At 37.9% G+C, this 17,852-nt stretch overlaps 1 protein-coding gene across 6 annotated transcripts in view; it reads right to left on the bottom strand.

Moving 5' to 3' along the window:
- CTBP1 (C-terminal binding protein 1) overlaps positions 1 to 17,852 on the bottom strand; it is a gene marked incomplete at both ends in the record, with an annotated part of 196,199 nt that overhangs the window by 23,742 nt on the left and 154,605 nt on the right. For 5 of the 6 annotated variants that reach the window (XM_081999169.1, XM_081999170.1, XM_081999171.1 and 2 more), the window contains 2 exons: positions 3,026 to 3,232; positions 7,076 to 7,220. In XM_081999169.1, the coding sequence (XP_081855295.1) occupies positions 3,026 to 3,232; positions 7,076 to 7,220 (352 nt within the window). The remainder of the gene's footprint in view (positions 1 to 3,025; positions 3,233 to 7,075; positions 7,221 to 17,852) is intronic. The other variant, XM_081999174.1, reaches the window with a different exon arrangement.

Raw genomic sequence — 17,852 nt, 5'->3', positions numbered from 1 at the left:
TTTTTGCTCAAGGACCTGGGTGCACTTGGTGGGTAATGCAGAAGGATGGGGGAGTCCAATGTATACCTCAAGGTGATTTAATCCTGAGTGAAAATAATCCATGATTTGCATTGCACGTTATGGGAATGAGGTTGTATTGGATAGTGTGGCACCTGAGCATGATGTAAATGGTATGGAATAAGGGGTGGATACTGTCCTGGTAATTTTCTTCATAGTAGCTTGTATGGGGCTGCGTTTTGGATTTGTGTTGATAACACAGGCATGTTTTTGTTCTTGCTGAGCAGTGCTCACACAGTCAAGGCCTTTTTTGCCTCTCACCCCACCCCACCAGTAAGGAGGTCAGGGCTGCACAAGAAGCTGGGAAGGGACACAGTCGGGACAGATGACCTCAACTGACCAAAGGGATATTCCATACCATATGACATCATGCTCAGCAATAAAACTAGGGGGGAGGCTGGGAGGGGGGTTGCTGCTTGGGCATCAGCCAACTGGTGGTGAGCAATTGTTTTAACTTGCATCACTTGTCTGTCCTGGGTTTTAGTCCCCTCTCTTCGTGATTTTCCCTTTCATTACATCATCCTCATCATCATCGTTATTAGTGTTATTATATTTCCATTATTAAACTGTTCTTATCTCAACCCATGAGTTTTCTCACTTTTACCTTCATGATCCTCTCCCCCATGCCACCGGGGTGGGAGGGAGAGCAGCTGCGGGGTGCTTAGTTGCCAGCTGGGGTTAAACCACGACACATAGTCATTCCCTAGCACAGAGACAGGCAAGAGCTAGGGTATTTCTTTGGCAAAATAAGAGAAAAGCCCAGAAACAGATGTGAAGAAGGTCTTGACTTAGCTGTTGCAGCAGCACAGTGAAAAATTTAAGCAATCCACTGCTGAAGAGACCAGAAGTTTAAGAGAAGAATAGAAAAACATAGCTGTGGTTGAGATGTAAGTTGAGCTCAGATGCACATTAACGAGAAAGGACAGAAAACAGCAATACTACACAGAATTAGAGAAAGATGAAGGACTTAGTAACAGGTGATGAAAATCATTTGGTTTGTGTGCAATACATTCACTTCATAGCCTCTTAGTGGTTCATCACTTCTGACATTGACATGTCTAAATAATAAAACAATAATTGAGGCTGAACTACAGATGTGGGAAGAGGCCACTAGTAGGGAAACATAACCTAACAGCATCAGTCTGTTGAAAGTGGTTGTAAATACACATTTTAGTCTAAAACTAGAGACAGGTAGCCTCCTGCAGTGATCTGCAATAAAAAAGAGCTTATGTAACAGCCTAAGTGCCTGAAGCGCTCAAATGTAAAGTCTAGTACAGCCCTATTTCCATATCTTCTAAGGCTACATTTTTATTCTTCATTAATACACACCTACACAGAAGTTTGTTAGAACAGGTCAGAATCAAAATGTTGCGCCTATCCACATATATGCACAAAAAGAAACAGTGCAAGCTTTCAAAACTGCCTTTAAAACTTAATTTTCCTTGAAATTGTGAATATTCTATTGTAAGAAAAGAAATAGGAACAATAAAAGGCTAGGGAAAATTACTGGTTAATAACTGTAACAGATGTGTACGTTTAAAATCAGATTTTACTAGCCTTCATGCACACAAAAGGCTTGCTTTTTAAAAATAAAACAAAAAACTAGCTTTTTACTTAGCTTTACACACATATTGGCAATCTGATTATCCATTTGTTTCACTTTTCAATCCTTCACAACAAAACCAACATGCTCAAAATCCACTTAAGTAAATAATGACTTTTTTTTCTCATCTCAGTCTGGAATTTGTGCAATATAAAAAAGGCAATGCCAACAGGATAGATACCTCCAGCAAATATGCACATAGCATGTAGGCCAAGGCTTAAGTTTCAAAAACTAGGTATGCTTTTCCATTTTTAAAACACTGCAGGCGATTGTCTACTATTTATGTACAGATACTATGACTGTGAGTGCAATAATGACTGTGCGTTTAAATGAGGTATATAACTACAGGGGTATACATTTGAGAAAGCAACTCCATAACTAACTTCTTGAAAGTTGTATTTTGAAGACAATTCCTTGACTGTGAAGATATTTTTGCTGCCTTGCATACTCATTAAATGAGCACGATATAATGACAGGCTATTTTCAGCTTCTAAAAGCAAGAGTTTGTGGCTCGAGTTATTTGACAGCAATGTGGAACAGGAACAGTCGTTTAAGTATGATGCCTTGTTGTCAAATTCACATTATTAATTCCTGTGGATGAATACCACAGCAGTTACATCCACAATCTATCAGATCTTTGATAAGACGAGCACATGACTGAATAATTTTTATATAGAAACTGACTTGCTTGTTTTTCTTCTCATTTCTGTAACAGACAGTAATTAATTCATCTCAAGCAAGCCTGTCCATCTGTTAGATGCTGAAACACATTTAGGGCCATTCAGAGAGGTAACTAGGTGATTTTATTAGGTCTGGAAACATTTCAAACTTTCTTCCATATATTCTTCTTCTCATGTGAGCCGAAATACAAATTCAGATGCAGCTCAACCAAATATATGAAATAACTGCTCTGCACACTGGTACTGCAGCAAAGACAGATATTTTCAGATATTTTAAGAACAGTAAAAGGAAAACAGCACAAACAGACCCAGATATGAAAATGGACAAGAAATACAATATATACATGTGACACTGGGTTGAAGTAGCAGGATCGTTGTCCTGGAAAAGGGAAGTGATGGTGTCTCCTTCTCTTACAACCAGTGTGCCTGACAGCAGGCAATACAGCAGCAGAAAGATGTACCGAAACACAAAGAATTGAGAGAGTATCAGCAACAAAAAAAGTTGTGTCAAGGAAATGATGAGGTGTAAGGGGGTATAAACACCAGGAATGAAGTGGTATTATACAGAATGCTTGACACGGAAAGCAGTGAACTAAGTGTTCCATTTTTATAGCTCAAATCTTCATAATTTTTTTAAAGCAATGAAAGGCAAGGATTATTAAACCACCTCTCCAAGCCAACATACCTAATCCAATAATGCCCAAGGTCTCCCCTCTGATCCTGGCAGCTCCAGAAGCCACTTCCCGAATCTGTTCAACACTCTGTACTCTCGTGCCTTCTCGCAAAGCCTGATGAAGCCAGGTGGTTCGCCTGTACAGGTTCAGAATGTGGCACATGGTAGAATCTGCTGTTTCTTCTACCGAGGCAGCTGGCACATTACACACTGCGATCCCTGCAAAGAATGGGGGGAAAGGATACCAGTTGCCAAATGTTTCTTACTTTTTCCCACTTAACAGCAATTCAGGAGTATGATGTTTAAATGTAGAGGTATTGCAACACCAGGTTTGCACAAGTACTAAGTTTCTGACTATAATGGCAGACAGAATACTTGACATAGTAGTTGATTAGTATGTGCAAACATATTTTTTCCCCTCATTTATTATTACTATGTATTGTGTTTGCAAACTAAGGCAAACAGACCACTGAAACCACAGAAGGAAAGTACTAAAGAAGTCAGGTAGTTTAGAACACAAGTCTTGGTAAGCGTGTTACATGCCCACCAAGTTAGGTGTTTTGAACAGCAAAGAGAAATCTGCCTTGCTCTCCACTGTGCAGTCAACGATCATTGTTCAGAATTAATTGCATGAGTTAGCTCTCCATCACTGAGCAGATATCCTCCCAAAAGCTATCTATACAAGCTATAAAAGAGACAAAATAATTTATAATGACAGCAACTCTTATAAAGCCCTCACAGCATGGCTATAAGTATTTCCAATTCATGTATGGGTAATCATGACACAGGGAGGGACAATTTGTTTTGTGTTGCACACGGGTTTGTAGAATTACGACAAACAGAATCCAAGTCCTTTCCTGATCCCTCAAATTAAAGAGATAACCCATCTAATTGTCAATGGAAATACAAAATCTACTTTTGCACGGCATGTAAAGATAATGCAAAATTAAATCCATGTTCCCAATAGCTGAAAAGTTACTAGTTGAAAACGGCATAGCATCAAGAAGCTAGAAGACTGTTACAGACTTCCACAGACAACTGTGGAAGGTGAACTGGTTCAGGACTCACAATATTCCCCTTCTTACTTCAAAAACCAGTTCAGGCAACAAGCGATTGTAATTGCATGCAAGTTATCCCATTCTGCTTTTTACCTTCTAGTACTCAATGTACAGCAGTTAAGCAAAATGTTTACTTGAAAAAGTTTGTGTCCTTTTTGACTTGTCTCTCTTCATTCATTCTATTTACTACATGTTCTCCCTCTAATCATCAGCTCCCACAAATGTTTGTCTCTCAGTTCTGCTGACTGAGATCACAAACAGTACACAGTATAATTTCATGGTGGAGAAAAGTGTTTTGTATACCAAAAAACACCCTAATACTGTTTTCACTATGTAGTTGTTTGGGTTTTTACATAAATAAATATTCAGTGAGCCCTCAGCTCACAGCAGTATATCTTAGGAAGCAAGGAAGAAAAACAACATTCTCCTCAATAATAGTAATAACAATAATCTGAAAAATAATAAGCTCATACCATATTTATCTATGTTTTACATGCAAATGCCTTCACTCTGCTGCCCAGCACTTTTTTTACAGCTTTCTTTAGATCAGTGAAAACCAACATAAGGAACCTGCAGAACTATTTTTTTTTCTCTGCTGTAGAGATATAGTGTCTGCTGAGTCACTGCTCTTAGACTTACACAAAGATAAACCAGTATCATTTGCTGGAATATTAATCTTGGCATCCTGTTAATATCAATGCTAGTATGAAACTCACCGTTTTTTTAAAATGGGGAAAAAAGCGCAAGTGGGAAGAAAAGTACAAGACTGAAAAGTAACATCTTTTTAAGTGCATCATATTAAACAGCTGCATTTATTCATACAGAAAGTCTTTTTTCATGGAGCAAAAATGGAGGTTTTGTTTAGGCAAAACAAATTTAACAAGTATGTCTCCTGATAGCTTGCATCAACAAAACAATGCTCTAGAAGGAGCTTAAGTTATATGTAATATCTGGGAAGAAAAATAAGGAAGTGAAGTCACCTTACACCTTCCTCCCTAATAGGTTTCCTTAGGAAGTTTGGTGGAGAAAAGTCATATAATTTCTCTCCTAAATTCTGGGAAAGGGTAGCACACTCTTCTGTCTTATCTCATATCCACTGCTTCTACACTCCCTTTCCCTTTTCCCACCCCTCTCAGTGATCTCGTGCATAGGTTCAATGCTGAAAAACACAGGAGCCAACGGGATTCACCCTTGATCCCACCTCACTTGCATCCAGCTACACTCACAACTTGCACGTATTTTCTAGTCAGCAATTGATAAAGTGGAGAAAAAGCAGACCAGATCTTAAAGATTTTATCCAAGAAACGTATGTTTTCACAGTGTTAAGAAAAGTAAAAAAAGCTAACGTAAAAATAATAACAGGAAAAGCTGCTAACAATCCCACGAGCCAGCTCTTTGAAAAATAACTCCAAAAGTTGCTATGGAAGTTCAGGAATACATCAGATGTTATAGTCTAACTCTACACTGTATTTCAAGAGTGAATCAGAGCTTTCTGACACAAAGAGCAATCAACTCTCATGTTACCTCCTTGAGATGTATATTATTTGTACTAGTTCAACAAATGGAAAGTGATTTGTCCCAGTAGTGGGATCAAAGATTTTACACCGTTAAGTCTTCCAGCATTTACTGGATTTTGACAGAGTGGACAATTGTATTTTGTAAACGGTGGACTGCACAAACAGGATGGATCCTAACTGCATAACTCGGTCTAATCACATTATAGGAACAGAATGATTAGGAATGTGGCCATTTAGCATTTCACACGAATGAGAATTTCCCAAATCTGATGCACTCTGGCTTGAAGAATTAGGTGGATGCATTTAAATTATAAGCTTGGGTTACAATCCAGCATGGAGAGTTGCAGAAACAGCCAACAAACCTGCAAAGACTTTCCCCTTATCAGAGACTGTCTGCACAAATCGGACTCCTGACTGGTCGGGGCCTTTGATCTGCAACCTATGCTTTGGCTTTTCATCTAGTATTTTACCCCAGGCCAATCTCTACATATATATACACACGTATATACGTTTTCTGGTGCTCACAATGCACACGCCTAACTTCAGCGCTAGTTGCCGTACATAAGAACACAGCTTTGCATGCTTTCAGACCTGCTCTGTTCTTTATAGAAACTCACAAAGAAGCTGCTAGCCTCTGCCTGCTGTGCAAACTTCACTGCCATTAGAAACAGGTGATTATTTTACTATCATTTACTGATAAACACACCATATTACAGCTCCTCACTGTGTCAGTGGGGTTATTACTAGGACTAAGCACTGTCACATTCAAGTAAATGTTTTCAAGATCTTCCCAGAACATAATGGGAAACAAGCATATTTGGTCACTTTAATCTTAGAAAAGAAACAAAGAAAATGTAGACATTTATTCCGAGTGGTAGTTTGACCTGTAGATTATAGATAAGAGATGGTTTATTCTAAAGTAAGAAAAGTACAAATGAGACTGTTGCTTTTTTACAGTGAAACACTAAGTCTCATCTCTTCATAGTTCCAGTATCTGAATTTATTCTGAAGTAGCAATAACTGATTCCCCTATAAAATCGGTATTTCTATTTTATGGAGTGCTTTAGTACTAAATCTCATGCATCATAAATAAGTCTCAGACAGTTGATAATGATGTCATTTTTTATTCAAACAGAAGTAGTGTGCCATGCTGATGGAATTCTATTTTGTGATTGGATTACAGCAGTAGTAGTTAAGATATACAATTGGGGTAAAAAAAAGAAAGAGATGAAAAATTATGGCCTTATTCCTTGGATTTATACTGAACAGGCAGATTGTCATCCTGTCACAAAGCTGTTAATATTACCACTTAATTAACTAATGCTAGTATCTCCATAATGATTTTTAAACACTTTGATGAGAAAATTATACAGCTTACATACTATGTTGTATAAATTATACAGAAAACATTAATGCAAAGACTTAGATGCTATCAAGATTTCTGGAGGCAAGCATAAGATGTAAAATAACGTCTTTAATAGTCATACCTAAATCTCCAGCAGATTTGATGTCAATATTATCAAAACCACTGCCAATTCGGACAATTATTCGAAGTGCTTTAAATTTCTCCAGGTCTTCTCGTGTTAAAGTGATAGTGTGATACATCAGTGCACCCACTGCTTCATTTAGTACCTATAAATAAAACGGAAGAAAAAAATACTTATTTTTTTTCTTTCATCGGATCTCAGCTTAATCACATATAGATACTTTCAGGTATAAAAAGACTGTAAAAGCATTAAATCCAGGTCTTTTGTTTTAAAGGTTATTTCTCCAAATGTCTTCCAGCCTCTTGTTAGTCTTTTTCATCTGATGCATCCCTCTAGCCTGATGACATTAGCTTTAGGAGAACTAAGTGACCTATATTAGTGTTGTTACTAAGAGGGAACACTCTTCTCATTTCACAGGAGATGCTCTGCAATATGGGACCCTAAGTACAAGCATCACTGGACTGCATCAGCACACGCAGATGAAACCCACCACGGGAACAAGCGCTCACTTTAAACAGTAACTATTTTTATGCTTAAGCAGCTGACATTCAGTTTTGAATGGAGTCACAGAGCAATATCTCTTCACCATACACACAGTGGTACAGGCATTCACCACCCTATTAAACCACTTCAGACCTGAACAGAAAACATTCAGTAATCGTTACTAAACCCTTAGACAACAGAGACCGAAATCTGTCAATTCATACATAAGAACAAAGTGTTTCTCCCTTAGTTTATTGACACTGCAATTGTCTAAGCTCTCACGGATGGAAAACTGGGTATCATGTAAATTGGTATAACTGAGATGCCAAATTAGACACTATCCAGAAAAAAGAGCACCTCTAAGAAACTGTACCAAAGCAAAAATGTTGCAAAAGAAAAAAAAAGACTTGAGGAAGAGTGTGCCAAAAGACTGAAAATAAATTGAGAGCATCTGAAAGGTCTGAGTATCTTTCAAATTATGTTAGAGTGCATCCAACCTCAAGAAAGGTTAAGAGAAAGGGGTGTGGAGAAGGGGAAGAAAGTCTAGCAGTTTCAAATTCTGCTACCAAACAAGCAGTGACACTGCACCCCACACACCTCATTGTTCAGAAAGCAGAAAATGTTCTCCTCTCTTTATAGGCAAACTGGACAATTTCACTTCTTCAACACATTTCTCTGTGGTTCCCCCTTCAATGCGCTACCTAATACCCTAATAGTTCTACGAGACACAAAACATGCAACAAATCACTTCAACATCTACGCTAGCTGTGATGACTTCAAGAGGTTCCTGTGACGCAAGATCAGTAACAATAATCAACATAAATCATGTAAAATAACCTACTGCAGCAAAACAGAGTCTCACACACAGGGGATTACAACTATTGCAAACCAAGATCTGCAGGACTAGTTTTTAAATTTAAAATACACGAATAAAAATTTCAAAAGAAAACAAAAACAAACTCCATAAAAATTAAAGAAAAACGCTTCTTACTGAATACTTCACAAAATGATTTATGTTATTGCAACAGGTGTTTCTGGATTGGTAACCCCAGTTCTAAGTCAGATGAAGACCAGAATCCTTTGAGCAGAATTCAGATTTACTTGGAAGAGTAAGAACTGAAAAAAATTGGAAGTTACACATCCTTAAAGAATGCGGCTACAACATAATTCAAAGAACAGCTGTAGGCTCTGATCTTATAAACGATTATACACACACAAAACTCCTTGATTTTAATGGTCCAAAATAGTCCTTTGGAGATTGCATCTAGCAGTCACCAATGAGAGAGACTGCGCTCATCAGAACGTGTTTCCTTGAGCTGTTCCGTAGGATTAAAAAAGCCCCAAACAGTTTATTGGTTTCACTTCTACAGTGACATTACAGCTGGTATGGACCAAGTCAAAGCCCGTGCCTGGGGAAGTCTACACAAGACATACTCCCTCTTATAACCTGAGTGCCCACAGAAAATGCCCTTAGGTTATTTTTTGTCCCATTAATTCCTAAGAGAAAATGGTTCTAAAAATCTCACAGCTCCAACAATATGGAAATTTCTTCTCATTTCCAGCCTCAATATATTCACAGCCCAGCTTGTATCCATTTGTTCTGGCGCCAGTGTTGGCCATTTGCTTAAACCGCACTTTCTCTCTCTCGTGTTTACAATCCAAATGTATTTATAGACAACGATCATATCCCCTCTCAGCATTTGTCTGGCTAGACTTCACAAGCCTAGTCCTTCTAGTCTCATTTAGGATAATGCCCTTCTACCCCTTTGATCAAGTCTAACACTTCTCCACTGTCCTCATACAAGTCTAATCTCAAGTCTTCTGTGGGTGACCACAACAGCACCCAGAGTGCTACTGGAGGTCTCCCTCCCCAGCACTACACCAACACTGTCAGCAGCAGTGCACGTACTGGAAATCTCTCCTAACAAAGTCTCACATGACATGTAGCGTTTCTGCATGGCTACCATCACGCTACCAGCTTCATCCAATGCATAAATCTGAATCCTTCTCCCTGAAGCACTCCTCAAGTTTATTAGTAGGACTTCTTTCTCTGAGTTACAGCATTTGTAACTTCAAGCCTCAAGTTCTTCATATCCCGGTCCTCTCCAATTAGCCAGGTCCTCCATTCTGTATTTTATCACAGACATTTCCTCCACCCCCTTCCAGGGTTGCTCTAGATGGTCGTGACGCAGCAGAAAACATCCTCTGTTTAGTTCTCAGAAGCGCAAAATCTTAAGTAGCTTAGAGCTTACGAGGACCCACCTAAGGCCCGTGACAGCCAAGACCCTTCCTTCCCTCCTCTCCAAGACTGGCCAAGGCCAGTGGTGTGTTTCTGTGCGTGCAGAGAGCTGCCACTACTTTAAGGACTGCATTAAATAGGGGCTAAAAGACAGCTGAACTGGCTCAGACATTTGTGTTTTAGAATCAGTGTTTCATTTGGGAAGCAGCCTTTCACTTCATAATCATGCATATTTTATTAACTCAGCCAGTCAAGACTGTAATTTGGACTCAGAGAGCCAGCCTGGACCCATTACGCTACATTTTTGGGTCTGTTTAGGTTATGTCTTGGCACTAGGAAGAGATGGAAAAGTATTCGGAAGCTTAGGAATGTGTTCAATAAAAGGAAAAATATTTCTCAGCTATGGCTTAATGCTGACACTAGCCATTTCCTCGGGCAGTTCTTACCCATCATATGGGATATGGAATAGATGCAAATGACAAATCTTCCAGAATTTCTTTTTAGTATTTGAGTCTCTCCTAGGATTATGGACCAGCTACCAAGGAAATGCACTGCCAAAAATGTAATCTTCTGTGACTCTGTATTATTTCACATTAATTTGAGAATTAAATTATCTTACTGCTTTTTGCAACTGGCCATGTGATTGAAGTACGCCAAAAGGCAGAAAACAACAGCAGAAATTCTGAAGTTAGAAACATTTAGCATTGAGCAATGTTAATAATGCCACTTACAGATTAAAAAAAATTATTAGTGACAGTTTCTGTATGTTGGAATTATTTGTATCAATTATATTCTTAGTCATTACATACACTAAATGCACACAAGGAAGTTTGACAAGCTTGTCAATGAGTAAAATCAAAACTTGAACTAAGTGCAACACATGAAACTGAAATCCAGTATAAATGTAAACAGTTCTGGAAAGTGAAATAATCTTTAGAAAAAGTAACTCTGCATAGGAGTAATTTACTGATCACTTACAGAAGCACGCCCAGGGGTGGATGCATGAGAGATACTGTGGGGTTTTTTTCGTTTTCCATAATGCATTTGATACAACATTCACCAAATTCTAGTATAACAATTTTATTACAGAAGTATCAACTTGACTAAGATACATATTTAACGAAATTTCAGATCAGCGCAAGTATGTGGCAGTCAGACAATACTCCTTCATGGTTTCCCATGAGGAAAGACAACAGGCAAAATCTGGTAGAGAACAAGCAGAGATGGCTGCGTACCTTCAACAGCCGCTCCTGCGTTCATCAGACTGCAGCTGTGCTTTTCAAGAAGAAAGGATCTGAGATAAAAGTTGAAACACAGGACATGAGTTGGCTTCCTTTTGTTACCAAAGGATTATGTAGCCCATCTGCATAACTTCTACACCTTCAGACTTACTTCCAGACGAAGCTACAGCACACTGCTCACCCTCTTCAGTGAACTGACATCCTTTCCAACCACAACTGCTTGGACAGGCCTTTGCTGTTCTTCAGCCTCAAAATGACTACTCTGCTTTAACAACATGCCACCATCTCCAAGGCACTTTGAGAACACATGACACTGTAGTAGGACATACTTCTATCTCAAAGAATACAACGAATCTCAAGTATTGGATGCCGAAGGTTGAAATCCTTTTTAAACATCTTCCTATCTGTTTTTTCACCTTATTTCAGCACCTGGCTATTTTAGTCATCGTGCCAAACATCGCACATGCAACACACATGCCTCATATTATTTGGGGAAGAGCTCTTAGCATCTTTACTTTTACCAAAAAAAACATAAATATATAACATGCTAAGAACAGAACAGCCTCCTCTTCTTTGTTTCATCTGAAGACACACTACTAGATTTTACTATGAGAGACTGACCTAGAGGATTGTGGATCAAATCTAGAGTACAGAAACATAACCCAGTATGTAAAATGCCAAACTACTTTAATGCATAGACAGAACATTTTTATAAGTTACGTATTTAATATGACAATATATCATAATTTTTTAAAAGGACTTCTAGAAAATCATCACTAGGAAGTGCTATATTTCATCTGGTTCCAGAAACTACAGGGTATTGCATTTCTTGGGACTTGGAGTTTGATGTGTCATCTCAAAAAAAAAAAAGTGTTCCAGTGTCACCAACAGACTTGAGATATTTTCCATATTGGGGGGGGGGAAATGTACTTTACCTAAACTGAGCAGGCCTGCATTGTTTGACTTGCAAAAAGCAGCTGCATGTCAAATTTATAATTAATAGCTTGCCACATAGGTGGAAGGCTTCAGCACACATGTAGCTGCTCTCAAAGCCCCACTACAACATCACAAAGGGTCCATGTGATACTAATGCCGTTAACACTAAAAAGAAAAGCCAGTGTGCTCAAACAGTATTTAGTAGGACTCCGAAACTCTGCTAGTCTGTGCTGCTCTTGAGAGGTTCCTGTTCTACTTCACGAGACTATCAGCTCGATGTTAGGTTCCTATGATCTGTGGTGCTGTCAGTAACCTACCCATTTCATGATACACTCTTTCTTCAGCCGGGATACTGTCTTGTGTAGACCCTAAATACTAATACTTAAGTTTATACTGTACTTAAGTATAAACATTTTCCACAAATATAAACAAAACTTACTTGCAAGCTCCTGAAAACACTCTCTAAAAATCTATATATCCACACACTGTATAAACTACATATATACACACACAACATATATGATAATAGTATATTTTAAAAAGACTAGAAATACACTGAAAAACATATACATACAAATACACACACAACTATATATATAACCCACATAGTCTATAGCAAACTCTTTTAAAAAACTCTATTGAAGCCAGTCTTTCAAACGCAGGATTTACTGACAATTCTACGCAGTTTAATGACAGAAGTCAACTTCAGAATACAGACTCTGAAAACACTTTTACTAAATAAAATGACAAATAACTAAATAATGAAAAAAATATTTGTTTTTACTAGGAGTTCTGTGTGTTAACTTGTATGTTCTATTAATCAGGCTGAATCGTGTTCCATTTCAGTACAAGTCTATCAGACATTACAATGGATTGAACATCTATACCAAAGGATCATTATGTCATGAAAGTCACTGATGACAATGCATCAACCCATGCAACTCTGCCTCCAAAAACCTGTTAATAATCACCAGAAATTTTCAAGTCCCAATGAGCCTTAGTAAAACCTGGCACTGGGAAATGAAGTAAAAAGCTTGTTGATAACCAACTATATTAGACTCTAACCTGTCTGTGAGACCGATACATGCTGTGTCCTAGGCACAGCAGCACTTCCACTCCTGCTTTTTAAAGGGTCTTAGTTCAGAGGAGACCCTGGCAGCCTGCCCCTTCCTGTAATGCTGCACTTGACCTGTAATATTGCCAGCGGCAAATCTGACAAATGTTGGCAGAAGGGTCACTGAATACAAACACCGATTTTGCATACATCTTTACTGTGATAGCTGTATGTTAACTACTTTGCTGTATAATGAAGTGTAACAAAAAATTTTAGGGTTTCCTTTTGTTAATTTTTTCAAAGTCTTTCATACAAAATCTGATCTGAGGCTCATTCAAACAGTTTCAGTAAATTTATGATGTTTTGAATGAGCTGCTAAATGACAACTTATACCCAAATATACATTACTGTTTAGAACAAGGCAGTTTCCTTTCAATCTACATTCTTTGAGGATTTAATTTTGATGGAAAACTGCATCGTGAATATAAACAGCGCTGATGGTACAAATGCAAGATTGTAGCTCTGCTGCTAAACAAAGAAGCATCTGAAGCTGGAAGAATTATCTTACTTAACCATTGACATAATACGAACAAATCAAAGATTCAGCTGTACAACAGTACCACTCTTGGATTTGTTTGTACCAGTATCAAAACATTTGTCACACCATGAAAGCTCTTCAGCTCTTCTTTGATACAGTCTTAGATAATACTGTAATGACTGGAAATATTTCTACATTTAATTCCTATGTAAAAGTGCAATTGAAAAATTTCAAGTCCTATACTGTCGAATAGGAACTTCAGCTTTTACACTTTAACTAAAAATACGGACATGTAGTCCATATCCCTGTGAAGATGATTTTATTTTGTGCTTTTATAACAGGATTCAAGAGATCTGATGCATTCTAACTTAGTTAAGTCACTTGTAAGGCTGAAGCATAGGTTTACAATTATCCCACTTCCAACAGAGTATTCTATCCTCTCTGATGTTCTGGTGAACAGGGTATCTGCATGAAGCAGTAAATCCAGTCAAAACACATCCATTTTTTTCTTCTAGCCGATTTGAGACAAGATGTAGGAAACCACATAATTACAGAAAAAGAGAATGTGAAAATGTACACAGCTTCAAGCTCACTCTTGACTCCTTTCCAGCACATACATTTTGCTTTAAAGATCATTCCTAATGAGCTGTTCTTCCTGACTTTTTTCAATCAGGTATGCAAGGATCACTTCATTTGGTCTCTGCTATTACCAGACCTTGCATATTATGTTTACATTTAGCCCTTTGGAGCTACAGAGCACACTCCATGTTACCAAATATACAGTAGAAGCCAGGAAGCCCTGGACTTCTTAGGAACTGGAAAGAACCCGGACAGAACTTAGGAATCAAAGCATAAACATATTGCAGCCTTTCAGACTGGCTTGAAAACAAACCACTTTTTTTCGGGAAAACCCGGGGGGGTGATCAGTAAAACCTTATACATGAGTAATTTCTGCAGAAGTGTAATAAGCATCCTCAAACTACAAAGTTATTTCAAAACCTCGGGTCACTCTCAGTAAATGTCAGTATTCACCTAAGCACTGGAAGTCTGTTTTTCAGGGGAAGGAAATATATCTTCGCCATCCAACTTGCCTTCCAAAGCAGCGTCACGGGAAATGAATGCTTTGACCTGAGATGAAGCAGAGTTCTAATACACATTATTCTTTACTTGTTACCTTAAACAAGTTACTGATTTTCCATACTTTAATTTCCTCCGCCATAAAAAGTGAATGACAAATGAACTCTTTGGCATAAGGAAATTGCTACAGAAGTACAACACAGGCATTACCCAATTTTGAGAAAACTTTAATTAGCATACACAGTGAGGTATAGCAGTATTTGCTAACGTCCTGCTTTTGACCATGTATACAAACAGTATTCAAATCCTCCTTTCTGTATGTATTAAAATTTCTCAGTCTCCTTGCTTCTCTGTGAAAAAACATCTAGATTGTGCTTTGCTGGTATCTGCCTCACAAGCTACTACGAATTCCCCTTTTCCACTCCTCTTCCTTTGCTGTCTAGCCATCTTAAAATGCTGCGTATACAGTATTTTAAACCATTATCCTGTCCCTGAAAATGTGTCATCACCAGCAGAAACACCTTCTCTGGATTCCAAGATGTTTATTCTTCTACCGCTAACTCCTCACACCCTGGCTCCACCATGGCACAAGCTGAGTTTATACTCACTCCGACTTTCCCAGCCACCCCCTTGCAGCCTTTACTCCTCTCCTCCTCATCCGATTCTCAGTTCATGCCTTTTTCCCCCCCCCCCATTACACTCATCTACAGCCACCCATCTGCCTGTGTCAAACAATGCCCATGACCTCTTTCAACCCCCCCCCTAAATTTCCCAGTCTTTGGCCTGCCTGCTGCAACTTCAGACGAGATGTACCTGGATCTGCTACCCTATTACATTCAGCATCTCTTCTTAAGAGACGGGAAATACATGAAAGAAAAAACTAAATTTCACCTTTGGCTTTCAGCAAGCTCTTCTCAACACTAAACCTTTTCTTGATTTTCAGTCATCTCTTTTTTCACAACAGGGAACGGCCTTTTGCAAATTAACATCCATCAAAATCTGTATTTTAATTAACAGGACAACATCATTTAGTATGGCCAGGGATGTGTACTCAAATACATGAACATTTTACACACTGCTTTAAATATGCAACTTCTAATTTTAAAACTTTTCCTGAAAACAATTTTATATTTAGTGAGGCACCATTCACAAATAAGGTATTATACAAGCTTAACTAAAATACAGATGTTTCTGTACTACAGCTCTTAAAGATGTGTGGAAAATAGCCATGGAAAATGCAGATGAACAGGGGAGGTGAATACTTCTCACATGGAAGCAAACAGTAAAACTGGTCTCTTAAGTCTACATTGCAGTAATACAACAATATGATAAAGAATTAAGGCTTGTGATTTTTGTCGCAGAGATTTATTAACTGGCAGAACAGTGGTACTTTGCAAACCCAAGTATTTTAGGATTATGTTGCCCTTCAGACAAGTGAAAATTTGTATTATGGTAGTGTACTGGTTGCTAGTGAAAATACCTTTTCCAGACACCTTACTGAACTCATTGAGAATGACTTATTCTGGTATAATAAAAGGCAAAAGATCCAAGCTTTAGTATACCCACACACACTCTGAGGATCCAGAACAGACTACCTGTGTTACTCATTAAGTTTCAGTTACTGTAGCTTTCCCAAAGCCACACAACTTGAGACACACACACTGAAAAGTTTCAGATCTGAAAAGTTCATTTGCTACACCCCACTGATAACAGAAAATATTGAGTGTTTCTAAGGCAAGGCATTCATGTCACAGAGGAATTCCCCAGTCTCTACGCATCAGCAGCAAGTGATGTTGATCTCAGTAAGCAAAGCAGAGGACTATCCAGGTGGTACTGTTACCAATATTATAGTGTTCACCTGAAGACTGCTATTATCTACTAAAAAAGTGAAACAGCATTTATATTATTAAATTACTATAAACTTACTCTCCATGTTTTACTTAGTCCTCGTAAATAGAAACCAGCTATTTCACAAATTAGTCTTCTGACAATGGCGTGAGATAGAACAGTAAGATTAAACATGATTAAAAAGAAGTAGACATAAATAAAGCATTATATCACATTTTAATTGTTGATATATAAAAAGATAAGAGAACTGGGAGGAAAAAGCTTGTGTTAAATATTTAAATGAAAAAAGTAAAATATCATGCTTATATTATTACTGTCTTTGACCCTTACAAATGAAAGTTACTCTTTTGTGGTTTTTTTAAAAAAACACTATCCATTTCTGTGCATCTCCAATTACCAACGACAAAAGTTTTCACTTCACTTTGTTCTCTCGTTAGTCACTTTTAGGTTCTCATTCACTGTCACAATATTGAGTAGTCTTAGTTGTACACACAGCAAACACACTGGTCTTTTTCAACAGATGTTAAAGAGAAGGTTGAAATTTGCATTAGGTTTTGGTAAAACCTTACTGTTTCAAAACTGAATGCCATAACAAAATAGAAGTTCAAGTTCTGAGTTTATGCTATCCCACTGACCATCCACTGTAAAGATAGTCTTCTATATGACAGTATAAATACATTTAAAAAAGGCATGTGATCAGAACTATAATATTGCCAACTTTGAATCTAGCTTATAATTAAAGAAAAATCTAAAAAGAATAGTTTTGACTATCCTGTGAGAAAGAACTAATGAACTGGAAAAAAGGGTGTTTGGAATGCAGATTATTTCCTAGTAGGAACAATTTTATTTTTTCCCATCTTCCTGTTCACATTAGAATTTTATTCTATTTAAAATGCATTTGAACAAAACAAGGTAGTGACATTAAGCCAGTTCTGATGCGGCAGAAAACAACCTTAAATAATAAAAAAACCCAAACATTCTTTACTATTGTTCTGACAACAGCTTATTCCTGTGTGGGGAGTGAGGCAGAAGGGTGAGACAGGAAACTTGAAAGCCTGCATAGATATCCACCAAGGAACTACACAAAGGGCTTCATCATGAGGGGAGTCATCTCTTGTGTTCTCCTGACATGGGAACTGGGAGCTCTAGTTTGCTGTGTTGATACAGCATACAGCTCTGTAGTCTCCTCTTCATTGTTTAAAAAAGAAAAACACACCCAAGAAAAAAACCCCACCACTTACAAATTTTTGAAAGTTTTAACATCGAAAATTTTCTTTTTTCAGAATAAAAATATTTTTCTTAAGAAATAACAAGGTGAGTAGTTGGTTGATGGGGCCTCACCAGGAAGATGCTGACATGAA

Source organism: Phaethon aethereus, assembly GCF_964289735.1.
Source record: "Phaethon aethereus genome assembly, chromosome: 4".
NCBI lineage: Eukaryota > Metazoa > Chordata > Aves > Phaethontiformes > Phaethontidae > Phaethon > Phaethon aethereus.
This window is presented reverse-complemented; position numbering and strand designations above follow the sequence as displayed.